At 44.7% G+C, this 20297-nt stretch overlaps 1 protein-coding gene across 2 annotated transcripts in view; it reads right to left on the bottom strand.

Moving 5' to 3' along the window:
• Positions 1-19837, bottom strand: part of ASB14 (ankyrin repeat and SOCS box containing 14) — a 66368-nt gene extending 46531 nt beyond the window's left edge. The window contains exons 1-2 of one of the 2 annotated variants that reach the window (XM_029600927.1): positions 19700-19837; positions 17912-18138 (exon numbers count right to left, since the gene is read on the bottom strand). In XM_029600927.1, coding sequence (XP_029456787.1) covers positions 17912-18030 — 119 coding nt within the window. In that variant the 5' untranslated portion in view covers positions 18031-18138; positions 19700-19837. The remainder of the gene's footprint in view (positions 1-17911; positions 18139-19699) is intronic. The other variant, XM_029600928.1, reaches the window with a different exon arrangement.
• Between the last annotated feature and the right edge of the window lie 460 nt (positions 19838-20297).

A 20297-nucleotide genomic window follows, 5' to 3' on the forward strand; every position in this document is an offset into this window, starting at 1 on the left:
TTGGAAGCGGAAGCCACCTCGGATTCGAAGGGCAGTAATGTTTCAACCTACTGGTAGGGGGGGCTTGGGAGTCCCCAACCTACAGTGGTATTGGGCGGTCGCTCAGTTAAGGGCCATAATTATCTGGCATAAAATGTACGACCAGCCGCTTTGGGTAAATCTTGAACAGGATATAGTGGGGCGTATGCCATTGCGGGCCATGCTTTGGCAGCCTAGGGATACCTGGCTGAGAGATGGTGAAATTGCCCCTACCACAAAGACGACGTTAAATACATGGGAGAAATGGAGGGTGCATTTTGTTGGCACTCGTCATTATTTCTATAGTACCGCCCTTTACTATAATATAAAATTTGCAGCGGGACAAGCACTTTCACACTATCACTCATTGCTCAGTAGGGGGATTGCTCAATTTGAGCATGTCTGGGGCTCTCAGGGATTTCTCACCTTTCCAGAGCTTCGGGAGAAGTGGCAATTACGTGAGCAAGATATACTCTTGTATTTGCAGCTCCGACATTTTCTACTGTCAGAGAATTTGGGGATTGAGCTTCGGAAGAGGAAAACAATACTGGAACATTGGTGTAATAAAGCAGTCAGTCTGGCATTATTTCTAATCTTTATGGCTTCCTGGGTAATGCTGTGAGGCTCCTGGCCCCGTATGAGAAGGCTTGGGAACGTGACTTGGGCAAACATATCTCACCAGAGACCTGGGAATTAATCTTTCAAAACACAAAACACAGCTCGATTTCGGCCACATTAACAGAAAATGGGTATAAAGTATTAATGCGATGGTACTTGACGCCTGTTCAGATACAGAAGATTGTACCAACGTTTAGTGCCGATTGTTGGAAAAAGTGTGGGGGGACTGGCACTTACTTCCATATGTGGTGGACTTGTCGAAAGATGAACATGTTTTGGGAAGACAGCCAAAAATTGTTTGCAGGTATTCTAGGCTTAGAGGTTTCCCTAGCTCCTGAGCATGTTTTACTGAATGTGTCTCCACCAGTCCCTCACTATCAATGGTTACTCACACACCAAATCATCCTTGCAGCCAGGTGTGAGCTAGCTCTGTTTTGGAAGCGACCAGACCTCCCTACTAGGGAAGCAGTGGTAGTCCGACTTGACCATAACTGCTATCTTTATAAGCTAACTGCGATTAAAAATCATACGTTGCCTAAATCTTATAGAATATGGGATCCTTATCTGACATGGAGGAATCAACTGTCATAGAGTCTATGTGCATGTATTTTATATGAGAGATGACTTGTTAATGTATAACCTGCTTGCTACAGTGGTCTAAAAATAAGACTGTATTATATGTACTCCAGTTTATATATTCTTGATTGCAGTACTCTCAGTCGGGGGGGGGGGCTGGGGGGGTTTAATATTGCACTGATAACTTGTTGGTTGTCTAGTGTCTCACTGTTTGTATATTTTACATGTGAAGACCAATAAAAATTGTCAATAAAAAAAAACCAAAAACCAGGAGCAGGAACCAGGAGCGCGGACTCAGGATCCAAACAGCAAGAAGCCTCAATACCAAGGCAAGGTCTGAGGAGCAGACCTTGCCTTAAATACTAGAATCGAGGGAGGAGTTTCAGGAAGGAGCCACGACAACTTCCTGTCGTGGCCCCTTTAAATAAAATCTTCAGCCGCATGTGCGGCTCTTAACATACCCGGAGGAGGAGGAGTCTTACCGGCCAAGCAGGGCCATGCGGCCGGTCTTCATTGGCGGCCAAGGCTGTGGGGAGAACGCCGAGGGAGGCTGCCTGCTCCAGTAGGGGCCTTCGAGAGAGCCCGGCGACGCGGGTAAGCATTTGGTCCCGGCTGCGGACTGCTGCAGCCGGCGGCCATAACAGTCGGCCCCGGTCGCGGACCGCTTTGACCGACGACCATAAGAGTACCCCCTCCTTTAGGCCTCCCTCTAGAAGGTTTGGGTTTTCCCGGGTGAGCAGTGTGAAAGTTCTTGAGAAGATTCTTATCCAGGATGTTCTTAGCAGGCTCCCAAGAATTCTCCTCCTGTCCAAATCCTTCCCATGCTAGGAGGTATTCCCATGTGTTGCCTCATTTCCAGACATCTAGTACTTCACGCACTTGATATATAGTCTCCTCCTCAGCCCTGGGTTGGAGAACTTCTGGAACCTTCCGAGTAGGCCAAGAGAGAACCAAAGGCTTCAGAAGGGATGTGAGGAAGGAGTTATGAATTCTCAATGTGGCCAGTAAACGAAGTTGATAAGTCACAGGACCAAGCTGTCACAGCACCGGAAAAGGCCCAATATAACATGGAGCCAATCGCATGGAAGGAACTCTCAACTGGATGTGCCTGGTGCTTAGCCACACCTTTTCCCCTGGACGGAACCGTGGAGCTAGTCACGATGCTTGTTGGCAAATGTCTTGGCAGTGTGAGCTGCTTTACGAAGCATGTGTTGGGTATAAATCCAGAGCCGCCGTAACTGCTCTGCAGTAAGCTGGGCTGCCGGTGATGGTACCGGCAAGGGCAAAGGCAAAGGCGGCCTGGGTTGTCGTCCAAATACAATCTGGAAAGGAGAGGCCCCCATAGAGGTACAGACATGTGAGTTGTGAGAGAACTCTGTCCAAGAGAGAAGTGTTGCCCAATCATCCTGACGGGAGTTAACATACATCCGAAGAAATTGTTTTAATGTACGATTAGTACGTTCTGCCTGACTGTTTGCTTGGGGATACTATAGAGAAATGCGAAGCGTCTTACAGAGATTGAGCCAGTAACAGGCCATGAACTGAGGGCTGCGATCAGATGTGATATGTTGTGGAAGACCATGGAGACAGAAGATATGAAGCATAAACAGTTGGGCCAAGCGAGGAGCGGATGGAGGGAGGGTAGCAGAATGAAGTGGGTCATTTTTGAAAATCGATCCACTACTACCCATATTACAGTGTTGCCCTCCGATGGCAGAAGATCCACAATAAAATCTTGGAAATATGTGTCCAAGGCCTCCTGGGGGTATGTAACGACTGTAAAAGTCCCCAAGTCTTCCCAGTAGGAATCTTGTGTTGCGTACAGGTTGGGCAAGAATCCACATATGCTCGAATATCTTTGCGCGTCTCAGGCCACCAATAATATTGTTGTAAGAGTGTTTGAGTCTGTGCTCTTCCCGGGTGACCGGCTAGCTGAGAGTCGTGCCCCCAGGCCAGTACTTTATTACGCAATTTTTTAGGCACCACCGTCTTACCAGGTGGAATGGTAAATGTCGCAGACAGGGTGATGCAAGCCGGATCTATAATATGTTGAATAGGATCATCAATATCCTCTGCAGAGAAGGAACGGGATAGAACATCTGCCTTAATATTCTTGTTAGCAGGACGATATCTCAGTTCAGAGTTGAAGCGTGTGAAAAAGAGCACCCACCGAGCTTGACGCGGGTTCAAACATTGGGCCTGTTGGAGGTACACCAGGTTCTTATGGCCAGTATAGACTGTTATTTGATGCTGGGCTCCCTCCAGCCACTGCTGCCACTCTTCAAATGCCAGTTTAATGGCAAGAAGCTCTTTGTCGCCGATGGAATAATTATGTTCAGCCGGCGAAAATTTCCTAGAAAAATATGAGCAAGGATGAGAAGTTCCTGTGGAGTCATTCTGGCTTAAGACAGCTCCTACCCCTTCAGCTGATGCATCTACCTCTACCACAAATGGACGTCTGGGGTCAGGATGCCGAAGACATGGTTTTTTGAGGAAGGAACTCTTGAGCGCCTGGAATGCTTCTTCAACCTCTACAGGCCAGGACTTAATGTTTGCCCCTTTGCGTGTAAGAGACTTGAGAGGTGCAACCAATTTGGAGAAATTCTGAATAAAGCTACGATCGTAGTTAGCGAAACCAAGGAAGCGCTGAAGCGCACGTAAACCGTTAGCTTGGGGCCATTCTTGAATACATTTCAATTTGGAGGAATCCATCTGGAAGCCTTGTTTGGAGATGATATATCCCAGAAATGGTAGTGTCTCTTGCTCGAAAATGCATTTTTCAATCTTAGCATAGAGATGATTTTCTCTTAGGCATTGTAAAACCAGAGTAATGTGTTGTCGATGAGCCTGTAAATTGGAAGAAAAATCAAAATGTCATCTAGATAGACTACAACGCAGACATAAAGCAAGTCTCAGAATATCTCATTGATGAGATGCTGAAATACTGCCGGAGCATTAGTTAATCCGAAAGGCATAACTAGATATTCATAATATCCATCTCTGGTGTTGAAAGCCATCTTCCATTTGTCACCCTCCCGAATCCTGATAAGATTATACGCTCCTCGAAGATCCAACTTAGAAAACACCTTGGCTCCTTGTAGACGGTCAAAGAGTTCAGCTATTAGCAGCAATGTGTACCGGTCTTTGATAGTAATGCCGTTTAGCCCATGGAAATCAATACATGGACGCAAAGTCCCATCTTTTTTCCCAACAAAGAAGCCAGCCCCGGCTGGAGATTTAGAATGCCTAATAAATCCCTTCTGTAAATTGTCTCGGATGTATTCAGTCATAACCTGAGTCTCCAGGGCGGATAACGGATAGATCCTACCGTGAGGCGGGGTAGCTCCAGGAATCAGATTAATGCTGCAATCAAATTCTTGATGTGGAGGCAAAGTGTCCGCAGCTTTCTTGGAGAAGACATCCGCAAACTGACTGTATTGTGGTGGCAATCCCTCAAGACGGGAGGTGCAGATGAAACTACTGGAGGAGGTGGATTCTTAATTTGAAACATTTTATTGTTTTATTGCATGAACAGACATCATGCCAGAGGGTCATGGCACTGTAACCCCTCAGACAAAGAATAACTGACCAATATCATGTTACACAAGGTTGCTGACCCAGTTTCCCCCTCACCCCCCCCCCCCCCCCGTCCCCCTTCGGTCCCAGTGTCCATGCTGTGTTATAAAACCGCAGTAGACCATCCGTCTGGCCACAGTTCATCTATCCATGAAAGCCAATATCAGTCATTAATTATCAAACTCCTGGAGCGATGTGAGAGCGACCATAGAAATGGATCCCATATGGACAAAAACTTCTGTCTTCGTAGAGGTGAGATCCGAGATGCCAAATCATCCATGCGCAGCATATGATGGAAATGATTGTGCCATTCCCAAAACGACGGGCCCTTTGGGCCTCTCCAATATATCAGAATCAACTTTTTCCCCACTAAGCATGCTTTCAGGAGGAGTAAACGAGAACCCCCCCCCCCTCCCACCGGCATCCTTGGAAGGCAGCCGAAGAGCACAAACTGGAGGGAGAATCCAATTAATTGCGATACATGATACATCCCCAAAACTTACGGGTTTGGGGACATGCCTAGAAGGAATGCGACAAGGTCCCCGTGGTCTTGTGACATTTTTCACACATGGCTGAGGTAGAAATTCTGGAGCAACAGGCAATATGAGCAGACACATAAGCCCACCGGAGAAACATACTCCATTTCCTTATAATAGGTATTTACCGGGAGGCGGGACACTCTACGAAAGCATGCTCGAAGGGTAGACATATCAATAACAAATCCCCATCATGATTCCAACGATCTACCAAAACAGAAATTTGCTCTGGTGGAGTTCTCTGCTGAAGCAGTTTGTAATAGAGGGAAAGAGATGGAGCCTGAGACCTTTCAAAAAAGAAGACCTCATCCAAGGATTGAAAAACTAACAGATTTTGGGAGACAGTCGCTAGGGACCGAACATAATGTTGAATTTGAAGGTAGGGAAAGACCTGCCCGGGACCCAAATGATACAAGTTCCGTATCTACTGGAAAGACATCAGCTGCCCCTCATGGTTAAGTATATGCCCTAACTGGGTAATCCCCTTGGTCTGCCACAACCGGAACCCCATGGAATGAGAACCCGGTGAGAAATCCAGATTGCCCTGAATGGGCAACAGATAAGAACAAACTGTCGGGATGTTCAGCAATTTGGTGATCGCCACCCAGGTAGTTCGGCAGGGTACTATTGAGGGGGACTGGGCCACAAAGGGCGGGAGAGTAGAGGCGGGAGCCTGCAAAACATATTTCAAGTCTAATGGGGTTACTAAGGCCCCCTCTGCCCCAAGATTAACATATATAGATTTGTCAGATAACCAATCACGGATGAGACGGAGATTACTAGCCAGGTTGTATAATTTTAGATCAGGGACTCCCAGCCCCCTATCACCCCAATGCTGTTTGAGGCCAGCCAGAGGAATAAGAACATAAGAACATAAGAAATTGCCATGCTGGGTCAGACCAAGGGTCCATCAAGCCCAGCATCCTTTTCCAACAGAGGCCAAAACCAGGCCACAAGAACCTGGCAATTACCCAAACACTAAGAAGATCCCATGCTACTGATGCAATTAATAGCAGTGGCTATTCCCTAAGTAAAATTGATTAATAGTCATTAATGGACTTCTCCTCCAAGAACTTATCCAAACCTTTTTTGAACCCAGCTACACTAACTGCACTAACCACATCCTCTGGCAACAAATTCCAGAGCTTTATTGTGCGTTGAGTGAAAAATAATTTTCTCCGATTAGTCTTAAATGTGCTACTTGCTAACTTCATGGAATGCCCCCTAGTCCTTCTATTATTCAAAAGTGAAAATAACTGAGTCACATCTACTCGTTCAAGACCTCTCATGATCTTAAAGACCTCTATCATATCCCCCCTCAGCCGTCTCTTCTCCAAGCTGAACAGCTCTAACCTCTTCAGCCTTTCCTCATAGGGAAGCTGTACCATCCCCATTATCATTTTGGTTGCCCTTCTCTGTACCTTCTCCATCACAACTATATCTTTTTTGAGATGTGGCGACCAGAAATGTACACAGTATTCAAGGTGTGGTCTCACCATGGAGCGATATAGAGGCATTATGACATTTTCCGTTCTATTAACCATTCCCTTCTTAATAATTCCTAACATTCTATTTGCTTTTTTTGACTGCTGCAGCACACTGAGCCGACGATTTTAAAGTATTATCCACTATGATGCCTAGATCTTTTTCCTGGGTGGTAGCTCCTAATATGGAACCTAACATCGTGTAACTACAGCAATGGTTATTTTTCCCTATATGCAACACCTTGTACTTGTCCACATTAAATTTCATCTGCCATTTGGATGCCCAATCTTCAAGTCTTGCAAGGTCCTCCTGTAATGTATCACAGTCTGCTTGTGAATAATTTTGTATCATCTGCAAATTTGATAACCTCACTCGTCGTATTCCTTTCCAGATCATTTATATATATATTGAAAAGCACCGGTCCAAGTACAGATTCCTGAGACACTCCACTGTTTACCCTTTTCCACTGAGAAAATTGACCATTTAATCCTACTCTGTTTCCTATCTTTTAACCAGCTTGTAATCCACGAAAGGACATCGCCTCCTATCCCATGACTTTTTAGTTTTCGTAGAAGCCTCTCATGAGGGACTTTGTCAAACGCCTTCTGAAAATCCAAATACACTACGAAATTTACCTCTTTTCCACAGAAGTGCCCGCATAGCTTTATCAATACACATCAAATCTTTGCATTTAAGAATAAGAGGAATATTTTGGAAGACATAAAGCCATTTAGGCAATATGACCATCTTAAACAAGTTCACCCTTCCAATAAGAGAAAGGATAGCCCCTGCCAGGTTTTTAACTTCTCCACCGTATTCCGGACCAAAGGAGAAATATTCACAGTATACAAGGAATTCAGGGAGTTCGGGAGAGTAACCCCTAACTAATGTAAGGAATCTGCCGCCCACTTTAAAGGGAAGCTCCCCTGCCAACCGGTTCTGAGGGTCTCCGGAAAGGTTAATGCTTCAGATTTAGCTGTAATCATACGAAGCCCCGCAAATCTACCAAAGGCCTGAATTAACTTTAAAAGAGGGGGGAGGGACCTAGCTGGCTCAGTTATGAAGAGTAAAATATCATCAACGAAAGCTGCATACTTAAACAGCTCCGCCTGGAACTTGATCCCCCGCACTAGAGGCGTGGACTGTATGGACAACAAAAAGGGTTCAAGTTGCAACAAAAATAAAAGAGGAGATAGTGGGTAGCCCTGCCGAGTACCCCGAGAAATGGAGAATAGCTCTGATTGCACCTGGTTGGCCATGATAAGGGCCGTGGGATCGCAATATAGCAGCTGGAGAGCGTCGTAAAAAAACCTCCAAATCCCATCACTTTTAAAATATTAAATAAATAGTTCCACTCCACCCTATCAAAAGCTTTCTCTGCATCAAAGCTAATTACTAGATATGGAGTGTCCATCTGTTGACTCATTGCCATGGCTGCTACAATCTTTCTTATGTTAGTCAATGCATATCACTTTTTAACAAAACCCACTTGCCCCTGTCGAATCAAGGAAGATATCACCTCCGCTAGACGATCTGCAAAGAGATTGGTCTATATGAGGCCAGTGCTTGCGTATCTTTCCCATGTTTTGCAATCAAAGTAATGTGGGCAGTGTTTGTATGTGATGGGAAGGCGCAAGAGTGTATTAATGCAGAAAAAGTAAGGGCAAGCTGTGGGCCTACCTGAACTTCTAAACTTTTATAAAATTCAGTGGTAAAGCCATCTGGGCCTGGGGTCTTGAACCGCTTGGCATGTCGAATAGCTAGCGTCACCTCTGCGACATCCAGGGACCTGTTCAGCCATTCCTTTTTTTTCATGCATCTGTCTAGAGCACATGCCACCTTGTCCCGTATTGATTATTTTTTGGTTGGGGTTTCATAGTTTTCCTTGATAAATGATGCAGGTATAGGGGACATAGTGATTTTTGACCATGCCCCTATCTGGATGGACCTCCGCTTGCACTTATCTCTCCCTTCTCACCGTCAGTGGCGGTTTCCATACTATTTGGCGGATGATCCTCAATTTAAAGCTTACTTACTAGAGAGATGGACAGATTATGCCTGCTTAAATAGTGAACAGAAGGCCAATCCAGTTCTGTTTTGGTATGCTGCCAGGAATCTATATAGGGTGACATCAGCGAACCTGCCAATCTCTGTCTCCTTCTGCTGGTTGGTGGGCATAACCCATTCATCTGAACCTATCTGACTGGATGAACAGTAAAGCCCCTATCTTAATTTCTTGGCATTCTGGGTGGGTATTGACATAGTGAAATGACAATACTGGTCTACAGCCACTGCACAATAAAGGTCAGCAAATCTCATTCAATTTTATGATATTCATTCTTGACTGTAAAACTTGTGGTTCAGATTGTATGGACTAATAATGAACCTTGCTATGTGTTAGTCAAAGTGCTTGTCAGCGAAATCAGAGAGAAAAGTTCAACTATGGCTTTAAGTGTCAAACTGTCACATTTGTGCATCTTCATATCTTCCTTTTAAAACATTTTGGAACTCATTTATTAAAGTTTTCACCATATATGTCAAGAATAATGTCCCATAATTTTAATGGATAAAACATTATTGCCAAAAGTTAATAAAGGAGTACATTTATGTTTATAGAATATTTAGCACTAATTTTTTTTCACTGACTTTTTCACAAGCAAAACTTTTAACTCTAACAAAGAAGTGCTCTTATTCTTTGTCAGTAATTATACTGTCAAAATGATAACATTTGCTCTCTATTAGTAGAATCCACTGGCAAAGTGAAATACTAGCCATGCTAAATCTTCTAAAAATACTTTTGAGTTATGAGTTTTCCATGGATGCTTCTTATGTTTCCATGTTATCCTTTTCAAGGATACTCTACTAATCTTTGTAAACTGATAAAATCTTGGTGTTATTCGCTTGGGGGCGGATTTTAAAAGGCGCGCGAATAGCCTACTTTTGTTTGCGCTCCAGGCGCAAACAAAAGTATGCTGGATTTTAGTAGATACGCGCGGAGCCGCGCGTATCCACTAAAATCCTGGATCGGCGCGCGCAAGGCTATGAATTTTGTATAGCCGGCGCGCGCCGAGCCGCGCAGCCTACCCCGTTCCCTCCAAGGCCGCTCCGAAATCGGAGCGGCCTCGGAGGGAACTTTCCTTTGCCCTCCCCTCACCTTCCCCTCCCTTCCCCTACCTAACCCACCCGCCCGGCCCTGTCTAAACCCCCCCCTTACCTTTGTCGGGGGATTTACGCCTCCCGGAGGGAGGCGTAAATCCCCGCGCGCCAGCGGGCCTCCTGCGCGCCGGGCCGCGACCTGGGGGCGGGTACGGAGGGCACGGCCACGCCCCCGGGCCGTAGCCACGCCCCGTACCCGCCCCCAAAACGCTGCCGACACGCCCCCGAAACGCCGCGACGACCGGGCCCGCCCCCCGACACGCCCCTCTCCGAGAACCCCGGGACTTACGCGAGTCCTGGGGCTCTGCGCGCGCCGGGAGGCCTATGTAAAATAGGCTTCCCGGCGCGCAGGGCCCTGCTCGCATAAATCCGCCCGGTTTTGGGCGGATTTACGCGAGCAGGGCTCTGAAAATCCGCCCCTTGGTGAGATCATTAAGTTCCTAACAGTTTTTACTCCATCTAGTTCTTCAACAATAAGTCCTTAATTCCCAATTTTATTATTAAGGAAGAGCCCAGAGGCTTACTAACCATTGATTCTTTATCAGTTTGATGAGCATTCTCATGCATTTAAGGATCATTCTGTTTTTAATTGCTGTAGCTGACATGTCTGGTCAAAAAAGTACACTTAAATCACCTTACAATTGAAACATGGGTTTCATACTGTATGTCTATGCTCTATTATTCTTCAAACCATAAGAAGTATACTGCTTAAAATAATTTTGTACATGTAGGGGTGGATTTTCAAAGGATTACGCGATAACCCCGAAAACCCGCTCCTGCGCGGGCCGAGCCTATTTTGCATAGGCCCGGCGACGTGTGCAAGCCCCGGGACACGCGTATGTCCTGGGGCTTGAAAAAATGGGTGGGGCAGGGCGGGACCGAGGTCTCTGGCATAGCGGTTGTGCCGGCGCACGCAACCTACACCTGCTCAGAGGCATGCGCAACTTCATCAACAAAGGTCAGGGGGGGTTAGATAGGGCTGGGGGGCGGGTTAGGTAGGGGAAGGGAGGGGAAGGTAGGGTGTGCATTCGTTTGCAACATATTGGCAATCCGCAACGTATATGTCCATATTCGTTGTATTCGTGGGGTCGCGAAACATATTGCGATCCCCCACGAATACAACATATCATCTGTTCCATACATTTGGCGTGCTCGCAGTGATTTCTTAGCAGCCATTTGAAATAGGAGAATGCCATTTCGATGTATCCATAGCCAAAAACCAGCTCTTTCCTGTGAGTCATCAGTGACCTCACAGCCCTGTCAGAGTGGGTCGGACAGGTTGGCAAGGAGACCAGAATGCAACATATCAGCGATAAGAATTTTTGCAATGCAGCCAATCGCTCTGTTACTCAGTGGTCGGTGACGCTTTTGCTGATGACCCAGCACTATATATACTTAAGCACGTGGCATGCCATGCACTTTCTTTGCAGGGGTGGTGTGGGGAGGTGGTCTCTGCGGAAGGTGGCTGCACTCAGAGCTAGTCTGAGTTCTTAAATCTGTATTCAATTGCTAGCTAGGCTAGCTACTTAGATAGAAAAAGATATTTGTTCTGCATTTGGCTGCAGTGCCAGCTAGCCCTGGTTTTTTTTTAAGTACTTTTTTAGTTGATCTGAGACGGTCTCTCTGTGCCACGGAGAGAAGCTGCTAGCAGTGGCATTTTGCTGCTTAATTCACCCTCTGAGGTAGGTTGCAAGCACCATTTGGATGTTGTGGGTGGGAGAGATATATTCAATTTCTAGCTAGTTTGCTAGAATTTCCATTGAAAAATATATTTCATCGATTTTCCTGCTGTGCCTATTCCAGCTTTTTTGTTAACTGCATTTTTTAAATTGAACTCACTCAGTCTCTCTGTACACTGGGCATCAGTGCCAGTGGGCATTGGGTAGTTTTGCAGACTCAAGTATATTGGGAAAGTGGATGTCTGTGAAGCCAAATCCCCAGTGGGCCTCTTTTGTAGTTACAAGCTCGGTGTGTGCACACACATTACATTAGTGCATATCAAGGCACTGTGCCTGAGGCAGGCAGTTTAGCAGACTCAAGTATATTGGGACAGCAGTGGTCTGTGAAGCCAAATCCCCAGTGGGCCTCTTTTGTAGTTACAAGCTCAGTGTGTGCACACACATTTCATTAGTGCACATCAAGGCACTGTACCTGAGGCAGGCAGTTTAGCAGACTCAAGTATATTGGAACAGCGGTGGTCTGTGAAGCCAAATCCCCAGTGGGCCTCTTTTGGAAATCATTCTTTTAATTGAAATCCCTAGTAGACAGTGACATTAATTCCATAATGTCAGGGAAAGCTAGATGTGGTCGAGTGATTGGGACTGGCAGGAGGCACTTCAAAAGGCACTAGTGCCAGTCCCCCATTAAAGTTAAAAAGGGACCTGTTGCAATCTAAACTCTTTGGAGGGGCAGGCAGTTCCATCCGGAAAAAAATGAAATTTAAACATGATGCATCGCCACCACCTGTTTCTGACCCTGTAGTTTTGGAGGTGAGGGAAGGGGAGTCTGAGTCATGCAAGACAAAATGTCGACACCCAAAAGCAGCAGTGGGACAGCAGTTTCGACTTAGTGTTGACAATGCAGCAGAGGCACTGTTTGCTTCTGATTTCGATGAAGAATCATCTTGTGTGGGATTCTCATCAGAACCGGAAGAAGTAATAGCTGACGAAGTTTTAGGAGGATTTGATAGTCCTGTCAGCCTCCACTTCAGTGTAGCAGGGGAGAGATGAAACTGATGATTATGATGAGGAGGAAGAGCAGTCAGCGCAGGCACAGAATGTGACTGATGCCCCTGGCATTGCTTCTTAGGGTGCACCCACTACTTCAGCTCCAGTGCCAGCATCCACCCCCAAGGCTATACAGAAGGGAGGATCATGAAAGACATCTGTGATCTGAAGCCACTTTAAAGTGAGGGAGGACCCGTGTTTTGCTCGGTGTAATTACTGTGGCAGGGCTATTAGCAGAGGCAAGCAAATGGGACATCTATCTAATTTTGGCATGATGCATCATATGAAGAGGCAACACCCAACAATAGTACTGCCATCTGGGGATGGTGGCAATACCAGTCAGGGAACCCCTTCCAAGCAGCGTAAAGTGGTTGAAAAGGAACAGAGTCACCCCACACCCTCAGCCCCTTCTAGTAGTCAGGTGGCAGGCCAGCATCCCCCTGACATGTGGCAGAAGCGTCAACCCACCATGGAGGAAATGGGGTGGAGTGCGGTAACACTATCCCGGGGTAGGAGGCAAGCAGCCTCAAAAGTTGTAACCAGGAGCATTGGGGAAATGATTGCCCTTGATGATCAGTCCTTGCAGATAGTGGAGAATGTGGGTTTCAAGCATTTTCTGAAGGTCGTACTTCCAAATTACAAAGTCCTCTCCAGAACCACATTTAGCAGAAATGTCATCCCCAGCCTGTACAAGCAGTGTCGCAGTCGCATCCAAGCGCTGCTAGCTAAGGCAGAGGGGAGTGTACATTTCACCTGTGATATCTGGACCGCCATGAATGCTGCACACTCTTACCTCTCCCTGACAGCACACTAGCGGGACCTGGCTGAGACAGGGGCAGGCAGCAGCTCTATTAGTGAACAAGTATCAAGGTAGAGGTGGGCTTTACTGCACACCCACCTGATGGACCAGGCCCATATCGCAGCCAATATTCTAGTATGCATCAGACAGATGCTGGAGGGCTGGCAACTACACCAGTGAGACATGAATCCTCAGCCACAGTTCTTTGTCACAGACAATGACGCAAACATGGTAAAGGCAATAACCGATTGGTACTTTCAGAACATCTGGTGTTTTGCACACACTCTGCACTTGGTAGTGAAGTCAGCTCTGGGGTTGGAGTCCAAGCACCAAGAGAATGGATACCTGCAGGACTTAATACACAAGTGCAGGGACATAACAGGGCACTTCCACAGAAGTGTAAAGGTGGGGCAGGTTCTCCGACAAAAGCAGACTGATTTGGAGATGCCTCACAAGCATCTCATTCAAGACATTGCCACCCGGTGGAATTCCACCTATATGATGCTGCAGAGGTTATTGGAGCTGCAGACACCCTTTCATGAACTTTCTGGTTCAATGGACATAGGTGTGCAGAATCCCCTAGGGCATCATGATTGGTTAGTCATAAGTCAGCTGGTAAAAATCCTGCAGCCCTTCAAGGATGTCACGAAGGAGCTGAGTTCCAGAAGTGCCACCTTGGCTGACATCATCCCTATTGTTAATTTCCTGGATGAAAATTTGGAGGCCTTTAAACAGGAAGAGGGACTGACAGCTGAGGTGCTGCATTGTCTGGATATTTTGCAGCAGCAGGTTCAAGAGAGATTAAGGCCTTTAACAGACGAGCACACATACATGCTCACCACAGTCTGTGATCCCCATGTGAAAGGGAAACTCGCCCTACAGTACGATTGTCTCCTATTGGTGACGGACCTGCTATTAGCAAAAGTCCGTGAACAGGAGTGCCATAGGCAGAGACAGATTAGGCGTGAAGCAGAGGAGGAAACAGTGGGCACTTCAGAGAGTTGTGCTAGCCCAAGCAGGAGCAGCACTCTGTCAGCGACAGCTAGTACCTCCTCCTCCTCCACTTCAGTACGCCAAAGGCATGTTGCCCATAAAGATTCATCTTTTGTGCTACGGGCTAGAGAGAAAGCAGCTGGCATGAGTGACTCTCAGCCCACCCAAGCAAAGGAGACACCAGCACAACTGTCAGTGACACGGTATCTCTCAGAGCCCACAGAGGGCATGCAGACAGATCCGCTAGCATATTGGGCACACAAGTCCACTGTCTGGCCACACCTGTTCTGGTATTTCTAATTTCAGTGCTGAAGTGCATAAATACAGTTAATAGCTTCTGGGTATTCACAAATAATCTTCAGCTCAGTTCTTGCTTCACAAATGGCAGTCTCTATTGCTTTAAAAGCATCCTCTGTTGAATTATATTTCAGAAATGAAAAAGATCTCATTTTCTTCTGGTAGTGAACCAGTTCAAGAAGAAGTGACAGATCAAACCACAACATACCTGCATAAAGGAAATCCTCTAATGTTTTGCCTGTCCATCTAGGCTTTACGTCTCTCCGAGGGTTTGCCCTCGAATGCTGTGCCTGTCCGTCCAGGATTATGTCTCTACGAGGGTTTGACCTCAAATGCTATGCCTGTCCATCCAGGCCTTATGTCCCTACGAGGGCTTGACCTCTATCCTCTAATGCTATTCCTGTCTGTCTAGGCTTTACGTCTCTACAAGGGTTTGCCCTTGATTGCTGTGCCTGTCTGTCTAGGCCTTATGTCCCTACAAGTGTTTGACCTCTAATGCTGTGCCTGTCTGTCCAGGCTTTACGCTCCTACGAGAGCTTGACCTCGAATGCTGTGCCTGCATGTCCAAGCCTTATGTCCCTAAAAGTGTTTGACCTCTAATGCTATGCCTGTTCATCCCGGCTTTACGTCTCTATGAGGGTTCGACCTCTAATGCTGTGCCTGTCCGTCCAGGATTTATGCCCCTATGAGGGCTTGACCTCTAATGCTATGCCTGTCCATCCAGGCCATATGTCCCTTCGAGGGCTTGACCTCTATCCTCGAATGCTGTACTTGCCTATCCATCCAGGCTTTATGCCCCTACAAGGGCTTGACTTCTATCCTCGAATGCTGTGCCTGTCTGTCTGTCCAGGCTTTATGTCTCTACGAGGGCTCGACCTCTATCCTCGAATGCTGTATCTGTCCATCTAGGCTCTAGAAGGGTTTGACCTAGAATGCTGTGCCTGTCCATCCAGGCCTTATGTCCCTAAAAGTGTTTGACCTCTAATGCTGTGCCTGTCCGTCCAGGCTTTACACCCCTACAAGGGCTTGACCTCTAATGCTGTGCCTGTCCATCCAGGCTTTACGCCCCTACAAGGGTTTGACCTCTAAGCTGTGCCTGACCATCCAGGAGCCCTTTCCTGATCAAAGGAAAGAGAACTTTCGCCGGGGTAGCCGGCCAGCCTATCTCTTAGTACCTGTTGACCCATGTTAAACTGCTGTTCACAGTAAGACCTCCTCCACATCGCCACTCTTTGAAAGCTCGTGCTCCACTCTAGGGGCCAACTTATGCGGGGAGCCCTTTCCCGATAAAAGGAAAGGGAACTCTCCCTGGGTGTAGCCAGCCTATTTCTTAATAACCGCTGACCCATGTTGAACTGCTGTTCACATGGAAACCTCCTCCACCTCTGCCGTGAATATTCTCGTTTGTATGTCCACCAGATTTTAAAAGACCAGTGAGAGCTCACTAGATGCCAATGGAAACACCCCACTCTAGGGGCGAACCCATTCTAGGGAGCCCTTTCCTGCTCAAAGGAAAGGGAACTCTCCCTAGGGCCAGCCTGTCTTTCCCCTATCAATACCACAGGGACCAGACTACCTCCACTCTGCCAGCCTGTCTTGACCCTATCAGCTTTCTGACACTCTGCCTTGCTGCCATACACCAGATGACTCACTCAACTCCTTGTGGTGTTCTTGCCACTATCATGGTTCCTCAGTGTGTTGGTGCTAGTCTTTCTGCTTGCTATGTTTCCCCTTCATTGTGCTTTAGGATGTTGATGCCACTTGTCTTGCCACTTTACCTGTCATGCTGCCTTTGAGGGTTCATACATCTGTTATTGGTGCTCTCTTTTGAAGCTGTGGTGTGTTTTTGACACTCTTGCTACTGGTTTGTGCATCTGTTAAAGCACTCTTGCCACTTCTGGTACCCCTTTCCACCTTTACAGTGCCTTAGGCTATTCATGCCACTTTGGTGCCACTTTGCCACAGTCTAAGTACCTTGGAGCTCTTTTCTTGTTCTGATGATTGCTCCCCAGAAGTTTCATCAGAATTGATAAGAAAACCCCAATTCTGCAGCCAAAAATAGGCTGCAAATACTTCCCCCATTGACTTTAATAGGAATCGGAAAACGAATAAAACTTATCAACGGACCGGGTCCCCCCTTGAACGAATGCAACGTATTTGGGACCCGCCGAATATGAATACCGAATTGGACGAATCTGTCCCTTCTGCACATCCCTAGGGGAAGGTGGAGGGGGGGGGGGGACAGAGGGAACAGGAAAAGATATTGGGGCTCCCCTAGGGTTCAGCGCATGCAAGGTACACAAGTGTGCACCCCTTGCGCATGCCGACCCCAGGTTTTATAACATGTGCGCGGCTATGCGTGCATGTTATAAAATCAGGCGTAGATTTGTGCACACCGGATTGCGCGCACAAATCTACGCCTGCACATAGGTTTAAAAATCTGGCCCATTGTGAAAATGACTTTTGAAGGCCTGTGTTCCCCTTATTCATGACATTGTCAACTGATAGTCTAATGAAGTCAAGAGGAGAAAGAGTACCTTAAGCCATTTTATTTATGCAGAAGTTGAATGTCTAAAAGCCATTGTAGCCATTTTTTGCATATAAAATAAAGAAATGTTTCAGACTGAATTTGACTAGAAGTCTTACATGACTTCCTCAATAAACATTAAAGAACAATCTACTGTCCACTGACAAGAGGTTAAGCTAAAGGTGGAAACAGTAAAGTAATACTTATCTAAATTAGTTCATGTCTGCTTCAGCACTTATTCTCACTATAGACATACATGTCTGCTTCAGCACCTATTCTCTCTATAGACATACCTGTCATTCAACCAAAAGGGTATTGACAAATCCTCTAGAACTGTCCTTAAAAAAACTGAGGAACATACATCAATCATCTGTTTTTGGCAAAAATCTTTAGTGGGGCTTGAAAACGTCATACACAAATTACTATACAGACTGTTTGTGTTCTGATTCGTGTTTGACATAGTAAATATTTTGACTATAAAAGAAGATTGATGTGTGTACCTCAATTCTTTAAGGACAGTTCTAGAGGTTTTGACAAAACCCCTTTGTTGGTAATTTATCTGCATGTGTTGCCATGTTTTCTCCACTTCCTTGCATGCGAATACCTGTTATTCTCCATTATAGTAACAGTATCTCTCTTGTAGATGTCCTGTAGACTTTGCTGAATAACGTATTGTGTAGCGATATCATCATCCAGATCTTCACAACTTGCAGAATTATGCATGCTAAATACAGACAAAGGAGTATGAACTATTTAAGGATTTTGTTCACAAATCCAAAATCAAAATTAATTCTGATCGTTAGAGAATTTTGTTGTTGCAGGAAGCAGATGCTGAAAAGAAACCAAATAAAACAAAAATAAATTGAATAAGTGATTTGTTGTTATGGGTGCTATGTTACAGTAGATCACCCCGCGTACCTGCTTGCATCAGTGCATCACTGTATAAGATGAATATTCTCATACATTTTCTAGGAGTAATATGCTGAGCAACCATGGTTTAAAGATTGTAGATTTCATGAGGCCATATTAGAGAAACATTCATTTCACACAATCTAAATCTAGTGCAAGTGTAAAGTGTATTTATCAGCACAGTTTGATGCTTGATTTTGCCTCTTTGTTAAACTTAATGAGGAATTATATTGTGGATATAACCATGATTCAGCATGACTTCCAGCAGGTGCCTTATCCCTAACCATCTGATCTGTAATTAGATCCACAAAAGAATGCTGCCAGGGAGTAGTATATCTACATTATTATTTATAATGCAACTTTTTCAGTTATTTAAAAAACAAAAGTGTAAACATTTTACAGCATTGTTTTAACATATCCTCAAATAAAGTGGACAATTAATCAGCTCTAGAATGTAGTTCTAAACATTGGCACTCTACTAGATCTTATAACAGTTAAAAGTTATCACAGCCTATCAGTTCCTTTGCTGCTTCTTCTACACAGTAATAGGAATTATATACACATATGCTGGTATTCTATTTCCTTTTTTAAATTCTAACAAAATGCATGCATAGCAAGTTAGCACTACCTATAGTCTTCTGACATCCAGAATCACAAAATCATTTACGAAACAATGAATGAATTCTAAGAAAAATTATTATTAGCAACAAAGCACATTAATGTTCTGTGACCAAAAGAACAAAAGCAAAAGGGGAAGAAATAGTCTGAATCATAGCTCAGTAATCAAACTTCTATGACCTGGGATATGCATTCATGACTTGTCTCTGACACACGATTCTTTCTTTTATTTCTTGGACTCAACTGTAAATAAGGTTTTTGTTTTAATATGACTTTCTCAGTCTAAATAAATCACCATATCTTTTTATCCCATAATTCAACAATAAAAATAATTAATATTACATACTAACATTCTACAAAGTATAGGATGCTTTGTTTGCTTATTAGTATATATACATGTAATTTCATAAAACATTCCGATTAGCTGAAAATTAGGTGGACATCTGAAATTTTAAGATTACATTAAAAAGTTTGTATTGAAATGACTTTCATTTTAATGATGAATGCTAGAACAATGAATGTTTAATGCAATGCCAACAACAGACTAAGAGCATTTTCAAAGGACCAAAAATCACCCTACTCAATTCTGTGGTTATAAGGGGCATGTGTTTCTGTAAAATCAAGGGACGTCTTTTAAAAGACTTTATAATCTGTTAAAGCATGCCACTGGACTATACAGCTTAAAGAACAAAACATTAATGAAGAATGGAAAGTATATCTCCTCATAGAAAACAGATATGATTAATGTTGCTTTTTGGAAAATAATCTGATATATGGTACTATATAGTGTTCATTATGGAGTCAACTATTTTAAAAATGCACTGAAAAACCAAAGCAGATACAAATATGTTTTTTGATTTCTTACCTTTATATCTTTTCCTTGATGAAGGAGACTTCAGGCTGAAAAAAGGAGTGCTTATCAATTTAGAATTCTTTTTCTTTGAAGATCTTTCTTCCCTGTAGCATCCATTTTCATCAACAGCTTACTATAAATACCTGATCATAAGACAGTCTGGGATGTTTCCCCTGTTCCTTACACGTGGTTTTGCTATGTTTGGTAACATGATCTAGTGGATTTCAGGCTAGCTAAAGAAGATTAACAAGCCTAGCTTCTTGCTGAAATAGCAATGCTCCTGGGCCTTGTACTTTAATAAGATTATAATTATTCAACTTTAAATCAGATTTTAACATATTTCCTGTTTTTCTGTTTAAAGTATATGGAGCATCTCCTGTTCCCACATCAGAGTCATTTTAAAAACTATAAATGTTTTAAATTATGACTCTAACTTGCAATGAATGAGCCCAGTTGGTTGGTTCACTTCAGATATATTCTAAATCAGCAGTGAGATTCTTGAACTATATCACTTTAAAAAAAGATTCAAAATTCTGATAGAAAATTAGTCTAACCAATGGTGTGCATCAGGACCTTCAAGGGATTTGGTGAATCCCTAGTGTAAATGATT

The sequence above is a fragment of the Rhinatrema bivittatum genome, chromosome 4, assembly GCF_901001135.1.
Source record: "Rhinatrema bivittatum chromosome 4, aRhiBiv1.1, whole genome shotgun sequence".
Classification (NCBI taxonomy): Eukaryota; Metazoa; Chordata; class Amphibia; order Gymnophiona; family Rhinatrematidae; genus Rhinatrema; species Rhinatrema bivittatum.